This window comes from Scardinius erythrophthalmus (assembly GCF_964197995.2).
Source record: "Scardinius erythrophthalmus genome assembly, chromosome: 16".
NCBI lineage: Eukaryota > Metazoa > Chordata > Actinopteri > Cypriniformes > Leuciscidae > Scardinius > Scardinius erythrophthalmus.
The window spans coordinates 22,029,628-22,045,465 of record NC_138236.1 but is presented as its reverse complement, the minus strand read 5'-3'; the positions used below and the strand labels follow the sequence as shown (position 1 = coordinate 22,045,465).

The following is a 15,838-nucleotide window of genomic DNA, read 5'->3' as shown; positions in this document are numbered from 1 at the left end:
ACATTTTCTAATCTTGACAAAACACATATTTGTTCCATATTTGGCGAGTGTTTTGTGATAGAAGTGATATTGTGACAGAATTCATTAATTTGTTTCAGGAGAACGCATTTTTTTTTTAAAAGTCAATGGAATGCCGGTGGCACTCGGTGGCTACTTTTGGTATAGCGCCTAAACAAAATCTCATAGGAACTTCAATTTTAAAATAAAACATGGTTAGACATCTGGCTTTGATTTTATAGCAGTTTTAGAGTAACAATTATTTTGTTTTGTACAGTTCATTTGTTTTACAGTAAACCTAACCCAGATAGCATGTAATCATTGAGACAGTGTTGAGTCAGTGTTGATGCGTTAACACTAATTACATTGAATTAACGTTACAAAGTGATGTTGTTTTTGCATCACTCTTGCACCCTCAGTTAATGTTGAAACTGTTGAACAAAAAAAATCAATAGTAATGCTACTGAATCAACATTACACTATGCTTGATTCTACATCACCGATGCTGAATCAACACTGAAATTAATAAAAATAATCAATGGTAATATTGTTGAATCAACGTTACACTATGATGTGGAATCTACATCACTGCTGTTGAATCAACACTGAAATTAACAAAAATAAATCTATGGTAATATTGTTGAATCAACGTTACACTATGATGTTGAATCTACATCACTGCTGTTGAATCAACTCTGAAATTAACAAAAATAATCAGTGGTAATATTGAATCAACGTTACACTATGATGTTGAATCTACATCACTGCTGTTGAATCAACACTGAAATTAACAGAAATAATCTTTGGTAAATTTAACTTGGTACATCAGATGGCAAGATTATTTCTGTTACAAGATTATTACAAGATTATTATTACAAGATTATTACAAGATTATTTCTGTTAATTTCAGTGTTGATTCAACAGCAGTGATGTAGATTCAACATCATAGTGTAACGTTGATTCAATATTACCACTGATTATTTTTGTTAATTTCAGAGTTTTGGTTTGATCAATGTTGCAACGTAATGTTGATTCTAAATACATTTCGTTGAAACACTGAAAATACAACTGAAAAGGAACGTCAAACAATGTTGCCATCTGATGTACCAAGTTAATGTTGAAACAACATTAATATTTCAACTACACTTCAATGATGCGTCAACAAATTTGGCAAAAACCTTTTAAAATATTAATGACATCTTTCCAGCAGTTGAGTCAATTTATTTTATTCAATCAATCAATGACAAAAATATATTAAAAGATCATTCTTTAAAGGGCACCTATTATGCAAAATTCACTTTTACATGGTGTTTGAACATAAATGTGTGTTGGCATTGTGTGAGCAAAACCACCCTAGAATGATAAAAATCCACCCAGTAGTTTTTTACTATCTCAATAAATCATAAGCACTGTCTCAGAACGCCCTGTTCTAAGATTGCTCTCACTGTGACGTAGAAATGCGCTAAGCCCCACCGACGTGATTTGATTGACATCTGGTTTTGGCATAGACCCCGCCCTCGGTGATCTGTACACCATCCTCCATTGTTTCAACGACAGCCGGTAATGTCTCCTAAGAAGTGTAGGTGTTCTGTTGTGGGATTTAAGAATGGACATAGTAGTCTTCACTGACATCAGAGCCACTGAAAACGCAGCGGATGGATTTTATTTATGAAGAAAAGGCGCCACTTAAACTTCCTAAATACGAGATTCATTTTCTGACTGACTGTTTAGTGAACGAGGGTCAAAGTTAATCCTCAAGTGTGGATCGTTGCCTACAGTTCGCGATCCAACGTCACCTCCAGAAGTAAGTGTATTTTATGATTTATGAGCAAATAGTCATTTCAATCGATGTCAGCCAGTTCAACAACAAATGCGTCTAAAGCTATTTATTGTCGTCGTCATAGGATGTCTCAACAAACAACGTCAGACAGTTTTATGTCACGTAGGCATTTTTTTTGCAGCATTTACAAATGCAAATAAATTAAGGTCTCTGCTCTATCTCCATAGACAGTAGGCTATATAAACGTCTATCTCCCTCCCCTTAAGAAAAAAATAAATAAATCGTTTGTACTTAGCAAATGTTATCACAGTATTTGTGTGTGTGTGTAGTTTAAAAAAATTGCACGAACGTTATCACAGTTCGTGTGTGTGTGTGTGTGTGTGTGTGTGTGTGTGTTGCACATCCATAATGGCAAAGGGGACGCGATTAAAACTTTGTAAGTACATAAATGTATCAAATAACCATTCCAAGACGTTCCATTCTCATTCGTGTTTATTCTGCCGGACTCTCTTCATCGTCTGGGTCCAGCAGCAGGGCGGGGATATGCAGCTCATTTACATTTAAGGTGGTACACGCCAAAACAGCTCTTTTTAAAACAGGCCCCAAAAATGACATTTTCAAATGGTTATAATAAATTAACTGTGGGGTATTTTGTGCTGAAACTTCACAAATGCATTCTGGGGACACCCAAGACCAATATTACATCTTCTAAAAAGGGGCATAATAGGTGCCCTTTAAAAAAGAAAGGGGGAGAAAAAGGACAAAAGCATTTCAACCTTTAAAAATAAAATTGGCTTCAGAAGTCTGATGTCATAACTACAGGTGGTCCAACAGTTCAGGTTTTTAAAAATCTGTGTTACATCAGACTACTGCCTCTTTGGGTTCTCTGAAATCTGAAAAAGAAAGCATGATGTTACTCGAGAACAAGTCAATTCAGTTGCCACATTCAAGAATGTTAATCTACTAAACAATATGATTCACTTTTTAAAAAAAGTTGCTGAACACAAAATATTCTAACTACGCTTAAAGTATCATTAAATTCTGTTTATTTAATTTATTTTTCTAAAATCTATTAATGCTTCAATAGCAAAAGAAAGCACTATGGCAGGGATGTCCGATTTTATCTCCAGCCCTAATTAAACACACCTGAGGCAGCTAATCAAGCTAATTAAGGTCATTAGGATCAATGAAAACTTCCAGGCAGGGCTGCGTTCAGCCCCGACAAAACGTTGCACAACGTTTTTTAAACAGAAACGGTGATGCGTTGAACACACTGTTCTGATGACGCAAGAGTTGCAACTATGGCAGCTGAGAAGGCCATTCATTGTGTTCTTTGTGAAGAATTTTCTGAGCCTGATGAAGTCGGTATAAATATGTGTTTAATACTACAAAATATGCCCGATGACGTTACAGTTACTGCACTTGCCGCCCAGAACTAAAGAGAACATCCCAATCGGGATTGCTGAAACTGAAATGGAAGCACACATCTTACCTAATTCAGACTAAAACACATCTATTTAGCCTCACATACTGACTTTATTTGTAGTTCATAGCCTACTGTTTTAATACCCTGTATTTTCTTTCTCATTTTTAGGAAAAACACTTAATTACCATTGTTTATACCAGATGTCATACACTTGCAATGAAGCTAAAAATATAAACTACATCATTATGTTGATATCCTATATTTTTACAATAAAACTTACGACAAACATGTCTAATATCCTCAGTTGTTGCGTATACCGAGCTGCATCGAACACATTGTGCGAGTTCACTTTAATACCGCGTGCTTTATATACATGTTGCTGCTGATTGGACTGCAGTTCTGACACTCCCACCAAACAAGACGTATCGATCTCAAACCCCGTTGCACACCGGTGCACGCCGTTTCCAGGAAACATGACGTTCAACCCGGAAACCGTAGCAAAACGTTGCGCACCGTTTTGAACTTGAACGTGCCCCAGGTGTTGGAGTTAAATTCTTCATGAAGAGGAACAAACACCCATGAGCTATAGCCATTAACTATATCTCAGTTCATTTTCTGTAAAACAACATAGCATTCAAGTAACAAGTTTATCTTGTAGAATCAAAGAGCTTTTGTTTTTTTCAATGAAAATTTCTTTAAAGGGATAGTTCAGCCCGAAATGAAATTCTGTCATCATTTACTCACCCTCAAGTTGTTCCAAGCCTGCATGAGTTTCTTTCTTCTGTTAAACACAAAAGATAAGATAAGATATTTTAAAGAATGTTGGTAACCAGAAAGTTGACGGTGGCCTTCATGGAAGTCAATGGCTACCATCAACTGTCTGGATGCCAACATTCTTCACTCTATCTTCTTTTGTGTTAAAAAAAAGAGACCAACCTTAGGTCTGTATTCCATATTCTTAATGTAGATTTAATGTGTATAAACTGTGAAGGATTTTTTTAATTAAACATAACTAACATTTCTTTTTCATGCAGGTATAACATTTTCTATGCTTTTGAATACTAAGTGTTTCTAACACAAGGGGAAATCAAACTAGACAACTGTATGTATCGCCTCATTTTTAACCTAGTAACAGAGAATTATACATGTGAGGAACCAATCGTTTTAGAGAAAAATGATGAAATGAATAATGTCACCTTTGCCATGCTCCTATTTTGTAAAATCTCTTGTATTCTTTATGTCCGTGATTAAAGCATATTGAAAGGGATTGTCTGGAGTCTGTCTGGTTACTGCTCCGCAGCAGGTTAGTGGAACGCCAGAGACCTTATTCCCAAGTGATCGTGTTCTTAATGGGGCGAGACTTTGTCCGACTCAGCAAGACCTCGATTAGGAGCTGCGCTCGAGTATAAATTTGTAAGCGTCGATTAGGAGACACTAAGCTTGGGTGTCGATTAGGAGACGCCCCAGGTTAACTTAAAGGTATAGCGGAGGATCTTTCCGAATTTTAGATAAGAACCGCCCTCTCCACTTTTTGAAAAAATGCACATGCGCAACACTCTACCTGCTCCCGAGAGGGAACGCCTATTAAACGTGTGCGAGGTTCTCCTCGTGCACGCTGTTTACAAGTTGCTGTCGGCATCGCTCATACAAGATTACTTTCCAAAAGAAGATTTGCACTTTTTCTCCAAATAGCATGCCAAACTTTACCTGTCGAGTAGAAACTTCGCGACTGAGGCATCAGTGGGAAGCCCAACCTGTGTTTTCAGCGAACGCCATCATGTGAAACAATCTCCCAAAAACACTCTGATCTTGTTTCTCTCTTCTGATGCCTTTCTCTTCTTCTCATACAGTTCGTACAAACTTTTTCTCTTGCGACCCTCAGACATTTTCAAAGGACCCGGTGAAACGGCGAGCTTCAATGAATGGCTTAGCTCTAGCTCACCACACATAAACACCTGGAAGTGCGCATGCGCAGAAAGCGAAAACTAAGGGACGAGCACGTACGACGGCCTTACGTAAACATATCACCAGAATGATTGACACTTAGGTGGACCAATAGTTTACACTACCCACCCGGAAAAAGAAAATCCTCCGCTATACCTTTAAGTCAAGTGCGTAGGGGAATTTCTATCACAAAACATACAGTCCAACCCCATAAAAATCTCTTTTGTGTGGAATTCTGTGGATTCTATATTGATTGCATTAGTTGCCGCATACCTTTTTTTCTGTCACTTGCCATATGTGTCACAATGAAAATAATAGGCTGCCATGCAGATGACAAGCTAACTATGATCTTTCACTGATCTCTCTATGTGTGTGTGTGCATGTAGGATGTAACATCAGTGTGTTGATTTCTTTTCAGAGGCACATCGCTTGATAACTGAACACTTCATAACTGCCAGTGGATTCCAAGATCAACCCTGCAAAAATCGTGAGGAAACAGCCATGTCCACACCATGGGATTTTAAACCATTTCACCAAGAGCAAACGATTCTCAATGAAAACTGGGCTTATCTTAAAGGCATATCTGCTGCGTGAATCTTAAGAAACTGGAAAGAGACTGGAAGGTTTACATAGTCACTCTCCTTGGAAATATTGTAAAGACAATCAGCCCTGAAAACGTTTTACGTCTTTACTGCCATCATCAGTTTTTGTGTGTTTGTCTGTGTCATCGGTTTATTGACCATTCTCACCTAAAATACGTGAAGAAGGGCATACATTTGATGACTCAATTCATATCTGATTTCTTTCAACTATTTTAAATTTGCACACCGGATTATTCATTTGGTCTTTCTTTACATGCTGAATGAGGATATGCACATTCATTTTAGTTCAGTAATGTAGAGGTTTGCAGGCAGAGATGCTGATCAAACTCAAAATGATTCCTCATCACACTGCCCTCAAACCCTCAAAGGAGTTCACCATTCTGAGTAGTCCTGTTAACACGTAAACAAGAACAAGAAGATTAGTTTCTGAGGCTTTTTTTTTTCTTTTTTCACCAAGTGTATGGAAATTGTTTATACTAGTTAATAATAGTAAACATTCAGGGAGCATAACAGGTCAGGGAAATCTGCTTAAAGACTAAGTGCCATTGCTGAATGTAAGGAGTGCCCAAATAAAATAAAAAAAATTGTGAAGACAAGCAAAACTTTAGTTTACATTTTAAAGATGTTTACAGTTGCCCCTTTCTCTTAAATGAAACTTTCATGCTGATAAGTGCCAAAACAGAGAATTAAACCTAAATACTTTTAATGTACACAGTTATACTACAACTTAAATGCCTTTATGTGTCATGAAAATATTAGATATTGAAGTAATAGGAGGACAGTAACGAGAAGCCATTTTGTTTGTCTGCGGATATGTGAAATGTATACTTTTGAAGAAAGCCACAAAAGGGAATATTTGCCTTGTTAATGCATTCAAAACAGACAATTTGTTAAATATTCTTTCATTTCCAGTTTATACAGAAACTAGCCAATTGTACGTTGCCTGCTCAGAATATTGTCAGCATTTGGATTGTTTTGCATATTGTTCAGGTTTTCCAGCTATATGCTGGATGGAAACTTTGCATGATGAGAGAATATGTGTTGTATAACTCACCTTGAAGCTGAAAGCACATCAAAATAGTTTTTTTTTTCTCTCAGATTGTGACCCTTCACATCGTACACTTTTATCAGACTTTGAGAACAGATTTGTCTTTCAAGACTGTTTTGATATAGACTCAGATTTCATTCGTCGGAGGGCTGCTACAAGAATATTTTACATACAGCACCAAGCAGGCTGTTATTACAAAATTCGCCATTGTGCGGTGGGTTGAGTCAGCGAGAGAAAATAGCAGCATTAGTCATGTAAAGATGATGCCCACCTTGGAAGCTCGAGTACGTGTCATTATTCTCTTCCTGCTAATCGCTGTCCCACTTAACGTTTCCTCGGCAAGCGTCCCGGGCCCCTCCAGAAACGGAACAAATGGGCCCATCACCATCACCCCAACGCCCAGCCCCAGATCTCAGGGTAGGGGCTTTCTTTACCCCCTTTCTAAAAGCGGTGGGAGTATGCGAGGGAAGTCCATGAATCGTCGGCCAAAGCAGCCAGCTGGAGGGGCAGAAATGCCCCTCCGGCCGCTGCCTCAGACAATGCTGCCAAAGAATGTAACGACTGATGCACTGAAGGCCCCTTTCGGAGCAGCGAAGGTAGCTCCGCCTCCTCGCAAACTGGTGGAAGTGGACGTGTGTCGAGGTTATTATGATGTCATGGGGCAGTATGACCTCACCTTTAACTGCTCCAAGGATGACTTCATCTACTGCTGTGGGACCTGCCATTATCGATTTTGTTGTCCGGACCGCACTCGAAGGCTGGACCAGAACGTCTGCCACAACTACCATTCCCCTGTGTGGGCCAATACAGCGCCCCCAGCGACCAGGCCCCCACTGCCTGCTTATCCGGACCTCAGCCGTATCGAACAGAGCAACAACACTGTCTACGTCATCGGTGGAGTCATCTCGTTTACTGTGGCAGTGGCAGTGGCCATTAAAGTGGCGTTCCACAAGGCATCACGGCAGCCTAGGAACCGAGAACTCAACATGCCCAGGTAAGACTTCATGACTAAAAGGATGTCAGATTGACCTTAAATTGTATTCTCTAGATCAGTGTGGATTTCAATCCTGGTCCTGTGGACCCATCGCTCTGCACATTTTGTATGTCTCTCTTATCTGTCACACTTCAGTTCATGGAGTTCTCACCTAATGAGCTGATGATCTCAATCAGGTGTGTTCAATAAGGGAAGACATACAAAATGTGTAGAGCGGTGGGTCCCCAGGACCAGGATCGAAAACCACTGCTCAAAAGACTAATCATTTCTACATCCTTCCCTGTCAGGGCTCTTGTGGAAATGTTGCGTCACCAGTCGAGTCCAGTTCAAGAGGGAGAGAGAAACAACAGCGTAGCCTTGGGAACTGGTGGAGGAGAGGGGACACTAGGACGACCCCCGAAAAATCTATATCCCACACTGCAGAGTAAAGATAACAGACGTGAGTGTAAAAATTCCATAATCTCCATATGCTGGGGAACACGCCCCCCTTAAGAGCAGTGTGCATTTGTGCGTATAATTAACTATGAAGATATGTAATATATAAGTAGCAAAAAACTATTCATTCAGATTGATGATTTAGTTAGCCTAATTACCCTATATATTATGATGAATAATGATGAGGTTTGAAATGTACATCTTATATACATTATTAAGTCCATCATAGTTAGAATGTTGTTAGGGGGTAACAGTTTAGGACCCAAGGACCAGATGTTTGAAAGAAGACCCGGAGTCAGAATTATAATAAATTGAAGAAAAGTTTTACTAAAAATAGTTTGCAGTTTCATCAGCAGAAGTCAGCTTCAAGACTCACAAAGGAGTCCGTAGGCCGCCCCGCTTACAGTTACAAAGATCACAGCAGTTATACCCTACACCAAGGTCTAAGCTACGTCCTAGCTTCAGGTTGCAGTGTCTGATTGGCTAAGAAATAGATAAACATAGTAATTGTCCACACATATACAGATAGACTGAAGCATATCTCCATCGATTAGGCAGCTGACACTCAGACCCTGAAGTTAGGCACGTCGTGACCACCTTCCAGTTCTCACATTTGGGTTGCTGGGCGCTAACATGTCCCGAACAACAACTCAGGCAATCTCCAATAATGCCAGTGGTTCCTTAACCTGTAACCAAGAAGACTAACACACACCGACACACAGCTTTTCCAAGGTTGGATATGGCCAGGCTCTAACTATAAACAGTAGAGTCGTCTCAAAACATCAAGATAATACGTTATTTCTCTCAAGGAGAGCTACACTTTAGTCTAACTGGAAAGTAAGGCTTTAACAAAGAAATTGTCCCTTAAACTATTGGCTTCAATGACTTCTATATGTTTTAACACGTTTAAGACCTTTCTCAAACACAAAACAAGTCCCTATTTTAATTTCTGGAAGCCGGGCTAAATAAGCAAGCACTGTTATTGCATTCAGATATCAAATACAGACATTAAAGAATATATGAAAAGAACATTTCAGTAATCACACTGGTAACTTCTATAACAAAGTAAAATCTTCAGAGAAGTCATTCAACTCATTTGATATTTAGAAGGAAAAATATTGATTAATACCTTGATTATAATCACTCATAACATATACATTGAAGCAGCAGTGGATTCCAATCCACTCCCTTCAATGTTAAGACTCGATTGTATGATTGAATTAAATTATAAAACAACAGCAACAACATGCCACTGTGGGAGTTCTGCCCCATATTTCAGGGGGACATTTTACCCCAAAGGGTTCACTTTAACTTTTCATTTGAAAATGAAGACAAAAAAAAAAAAAAAAAAAAAAACAATGTTATAGTACACACCATCATGCTGAATTTGTGTATCCACATATCACCCATTAACAAAAAAGCCATAAAAACTTTAATATGAAAATTTAATTCACAGGTGACCATCATTTAGTGATAAAAAGTAGGCACTCCAATAACTGTTCAAATGTAAGAAAACTCACAAATAGTGATGTTCAGATGAAATATCAGGAATAATAATCTGCTATAGCATCTGCTAAATGTATACAATTTTCACTGTAAAAAATATGATCAATAAGTTATGACAACATATACAAAAACATTTTTACATTGCTTTAACTGATCAAAATAAGTTAATAATTAGCCATTTTCAACATTTTTATGTAAGTTATAATAGATTCAACTAATTTTTATGTCAATTTAATGTAATTTAAGTTGAAATAACTTAAACATCCAAGTTGATTGAACTTAGCAACTTTTTTATTATTTATTTATTTATTTATTTTTACAGTGTTGTGACATCTATGGTTTAAAAGAAAATTAAACGTCTAATGTTTTATCCAGGTTTTCTGTGACTTCAAATCAGCAAATTGCAGTCATTTCAACTCGTTTTGTCTAGTTGAATCTTGTATAACTTAAAAATGAAATTGATATTGGTTAGTAAAAAAAAAATAAAAAAAAAATGTCTCCATACAATAATTATTACAGTATTTGACTTTGCATGAAATCATATTTCTACATGGATAAAAAGCCAATTAGTCGCATGTCACCAGCTATAATATGAAATAAAGTGTCTTGGGTCAAAAATTCATTAATATTCAATGATTTTATTAAATTTGCACTAATTTTACCCTCATGGACCTTGTTGCAGTTTGCAGGTATTGTTGCATTATATGTCATAGAGTTCCTTTCATGTTTCCATCTCAGCTTGAGTCTTCTGAACGACAAACTGTATAAATTCAGGACAACAAAGGAACAGGGAAAAAGCAAAAGCCAAATGATGAAAGGGCATTTGTTAATTATTTAGCACGAAGCTGTATATGATGGCATTAGAATGAACAGACGGCGAAAAATGTTCAACACATTGTGGAGCTAGAAAGAGCTTAATAGGGCAACATTTATAGTATTAGATGGATAAATGTGTTTTGTAAATTTATCCTAAATGTAAATTAGTCGCAAAGACATGCACATAAAAGCAGAAATCCATAAAACACCATGCCTTTTTTCTTATTCACAGTGGGGAATATACAGCATAACTTCATCCATACCACAGGCTCCAGTCCCAAACATACAGCCACCATCGGTAGGTAAAACCAACAATTCTACATAGTTGTATATTCTGAACTGCGTTTGAAATAACCTCAAGGTCCATCATTGCATATGTGTCTTTAAAGAGCGTGGATCACGTATGAACAACATGCAGATGGCCACCGGTGGCACATTGAAGCCCAGTAAGCATACTAACGCCATGAAGCCCCAGCCGTCCTTCCATCACTCCCTACATAACCTGGCACAGCTGCCACCCTCGTATGAAGCCGCCATGAAGCCTGAGATCAACAGATACTCATCTCTCAAGCGTCTGGGTGAGTGCTTTATTACCATTGGAGAGGAAGATTCCTATCTTAAGGAAATTATGTTTTGTAAGAATTACATAAAAGGTTGGCATGATTGCTTTCTTATTATAGCCAACATAATTTTAAAGGCATAAAGCCAATTTAGAAGCAATACGGAGAAAAAGATGGACAAATATCAAAAACAGTGTGACATTTAGTACTGTCGTGTTTTGAAGGAGAAATTACCTGCTCGATGATGAGGACATAGTCTCATGTGGGGCTCAGAATGTTGCGGAAAATTATCTGTACGCTTGGGTTTTTATTTAAAGCAATGTCAGTGTTTCACTGGATAGCTTGGGAGATATAAATGTTTGTGAAGGTCATTTTAATGAGGGCAAACCATAGCAAAGCACCCGCAATCTTGTACAGACGCATAAAGCCTTAAGGCCTCTCTCTCAGCTAGACATCAAACCTCCTGGGAAGTGTGAGTTACAGTTGGATGACAAGAAAGTTCTGCACAGGCGAAGGTTATACAGGCTGATACAATGACTCAGACTTAATCAGCCGAAAGATGAAATGGCTCAAGGTACAGGATAAAATAGGATTGTATTAATATTGTTAAATTAATGATTCACATTAAACAGTCCTGGGATGGACGTTGAAGAATTTATATTAGAGTTAAGTAGGTTGTGATGAACCTTTTAATGACATTCTAGCTTGTAGCTCAAATCCTGTAAACATTTTTAGCTGTTTATCCATTTTTATTTGGGATACACAGTATATTGATACCATATTGGTTATTGGCCAATATTAGAGAGTAATTAGTTATCAGTATTGGTAACGTTATTCTTCCATCTAGATTATGCTTGCCATCATCTAATGCTCACCTAAAGTTAATCTTCAAAAACATTGATAATTTACTTGGTGTAGTGTTAATAATAAACACTTTTAAATGTATTCTTAAAGGGGTGGTTGATTATGATTTCACTTTTCTAACTTTAGTTAGTGTGTAATGTTGCCGTTTGAGCATAAACAACATCTACAAAGTTGCAATGTTCAAAGCAAAGGGAGATATTTGCTTTTTTAAAAAAAAAAAAGCTTTTTAAGGACTTCAACAAACGGCTGGTAGGGACTACACAACATTCCTCCAGGGTTAGTGACATCACCAACCCTAGAATTCACATAATCTCCGCCCCCTGAACACGATTTATAGATTATCAAGACAGAATATGCTAATCAATGACTAGAAGATAACTACACATAAGCTACATAAATTCATCAACTAACCATTCAGAAATGTCCAGTTGCATTCTACATGTCATCACTTCTTGAGTCTCTCCGTCATTGTCTGAATCCGGTTTGAACATAAAAGGCTAAAAGTTTTTGAAATTTTCAGTGCATGTCTGTGTGAGGTAATCTTAGCTGCTAAGGACACAAGCTGTTGTAGCTCCGCCCTCTGTGCTGGGAGCAGCAGCTCATTTGCATTTAAAGGAACAGACACAAAACGGTGCGTTTTTTGCTCATCCTCAAAAAGTGACAATTTTAACATGCTATATAAAAATATTGGTGGGGTATTTTGAGCTAAAACTTCACATACACACTCTGGGAACATCAAAGACTCATTTTACATCTTGTGAAGAGGACATTATACTACACCTTTAAGCAAATCTCAAAATTAATAAATAAATTCACATTAGAATGATTGTTTTTAGTGTTTTCTCATTAATTAGAGTCAATATGAAAACACTAAAAATGAGAAAACAAACAAATAGTCTTGATATTGGACAGATTTTTGATTTTGGTCATTTATTGGTCAGTATCAGCTATTTCAATGACTGAAAATGTATTAAATTTGTACAAATTATATATTATAGAGATTATATATAATTCTATATAAAATTCTATCTTCTCTTTTCTTGCCTAATTTTCGGATCTTTTTAAACATATTTTCCTCCACCTACAGAGAAAGGAGGATTGGAGGAATATTCAGGTTACTGTACCACCAAACGGAAACCCAACAACGCCCCTCCCTCCTTTCATTCCTCCCAGCATCACCTTCCCTGGGGTGGCGACTACACGCTGGGGGGAAGAGGCACGCTTCCCAACCGTGCCACTCGTCCTCGAATACCTCATCCGCAGTCTGCTCCAAGCCACACCCCGAATCCTTACCCTCTGGAACCCCCGGAATCAAAGCAAAATCAGAATTACGATACACTTTCCAAACCACCACGTCGCGTCAAGTCAACGGACCAGCTCCTTGCCCTTGCTGATGGCAGCACCTTATCAAGGCTCTCGAAGAACCAGCAGCATCAATACTACAAAGCCATGGCCACTGCATCAAAGAACTCCAATAACCAGAACACCCTGAAGAAGTCCAAGGAGAGGCTGCTGATGTCACCAGACCATCTACAGGAGGAGATAGGCGGGGATGAGTATGGCGGAAGCGGGATGGGTCTGGGAATGGGCGACTACACGGGCGGAGGGGGAGGTGGAATGGTGCCCACCCTGCCCCGCGTCAGCCACCAGAAAGCTCAATCGCAGCAGAATGTTTGTGCCACGCCATCACTCGACCGTCACCACATGATCAAGATGAACTCGCACCCGACGTCGGGGCGAGAGCAGGAGCGGAATTCGGCTGCGATGTCAGGTCACCTGGGAGGAGGTGGGGTTGGAGGAGTGGCATGGGGCGACATGCCAGGAACAGGAGTTGTCATGGGAACAGGGACTCTTGGTGGACACAGTGCCAGGAGGCTTGCATTTGCAGCTAAAAGGCAAAATACCATTGAACAACTTCACTTCATCCCCGGTGGAGGGGGAAGTGGAGGAGGAGTGGCATCCAACCAAGGGGTTAGAACAGGAAGCAAGAATGAGGTTACTGTGTGAGCAAGAGGCTGGAGAGGGTAAGGAGGGAATGGAGAAGATGGGTGAGAGATAGACTGTGTGAAGAGTTGGAGGATGGTAAAGGGACTGTGGGAGAGAGAGAGTGGGCGGAAGAGGGAGAGAAATAACGAGAGAAGAGAGAAAAGGAGTAGGAGGATGGTAAAGGAATAAGAGAAACAGATTTTGAAGTAGGGGGCCACGAAGTGGGAGAAACTACGCAGAGAGCGAAGTGGCACCATATTTTTACATATACATATTGTATATAGTGGCAAATTCACAACATAAGATTAGATAACAATAGTTATAAGTCAGGTTTGATAGAGCTTCAAAGTTTTTGTGCTTTTTACGTTCATGAAATTGCCGCTATAATTATGATCAAAGCTGCCATATACAACTATTTATTTGTGTACATTTTGCCTATAAATCTACCGCATAGAATATCAATAGAGTGTAATATAAATTCCACATGATGTGGACATTTTTTTCAAATCTTTATGTCATGTTTTTATCCTCAAATATCTTACATTATTACACATTACAGATATAGCTGCTATGGAGCCATATATTTCAGAGAATGGCTTTTATCTTATAACTATGATGGAACAACTGGGAGACTAATAATCAACATCTGCATAAGAGGAACCAGTTGAACGTGGAGCGCTCATCCCAACTGATGAATTGCAAAGCTACTTACAGTTGGACAAACGTAATGCTGGATCTTATCTCTTTTTAAACCCTAATCCACTTCTTCATAATGAGGAAGTGCGGCAGGGTTTTTACAAGGTATGTCAAAAGGAATTATGAAATTGAACAATTGGAGGAGCATATCCAAAAACTCTGAAGAATTTGATGAACTCATTTGATGAATTAATTTTGAATACCGTAAGATAAACAAAGTAAGCCTTACGTTACACCTGCATCTTATTCAGTGTGAATTTAATATGGATGTACCAAGTGAGTTTCTTTTCAATTTGTTTAGGTGGAATCCTGAAAATAGTACACAAGAAGTTTCCTCTCAAGTTTGCCCTTCAGTACATCACTGGAGATTGCTTTGAACTATCGATGAAAGCCATTCTGGGACACAATTGGGCAGAAAAGCCCAGATGAAAACCAAGAGAAATGTCTGACAATCATCTTTTTTCTCCATCTTAAAAAGACTCATTAATGATCAATGGCACTTTGTTTGGATTCTGAGCCACCACTTTCTACAATGTCCAAGTGCTGGGATTTGCAAGGGAGATTCATCATAAGGGACGCTGGACTGCCAAAAGCACAAGAATACATTTGATTTATGTAATGCTGGGTACATACACATTTATGCTCCTCTTAGGTATACTGTGTAGACAAACGGTTCACCTTAAGCTATTAAATATGGATCTGTAATGAAGACGACGACTCAAGAGTAAGGGCACTCATCAATGTATTTGTATGTTATGATATTCTGGCATAAAATTAGCGCATAACATGGCGGTACCATTATCTCGCTCAGGTGTTGGTTGGCATTTGCATAAAGACAAACCTCCTGGACTACTTTTTGAATCTCCATGTTGAAGCCATGTGTATATGCTGTTAAAACTGAGACTCTGCGAACAGTCTGAAGATACGGGCATGCCAAAACAGCTAACCTGTATTTTTCGAATCTGCTGTTACCGAGATATGACCACGACACGTCATACCTAATATCTTCATAACCAATAACGCTTATCAATATTAAGGGCTATACAACACACTTGCGTTAGTGGTACAGCTGTTACCCACAGCTTAATCATTATTCAATGATAATAATCTCATTATTTACCAAAAAAAGATATTAAAATAGTAAGTAAATATTGTGATGAAAAATGTAAGGTGAGATTGTTCGC

At 38.4% G+C, this 15,838-nt stretch overlaps 1 protein-coding gene across 1 annotated transcript; it reads left to right on the top strand.

Moving 5' to 3' along the window:
• Positions 1-5,648: 5,648 nt before the first annotated feature.
• On the top strand, positions 5,649-13,979 carry shisa7a (shisa family member 7a; the record flags this gene model as incomplete). The annotated part of the gene is made up of 6 exons (XM_081388139.1): positions 5,649-5,687; positions 7,004-7,791; positions 8,079-8,230; positions 10,781-10,846; positions 10,938-11,126; positions 13,060-13,979. The coding sequence occupies 6 exons, from the start codon at positions 5,649-5,651 to the stop codon at positions 13,977-13,979; spliced, it is 2,154 nt and encodes a 717-aa protein (XP_081244265.1).
• Positions 13,980-15,838: the final 1,859 nt, after the last annotated feature.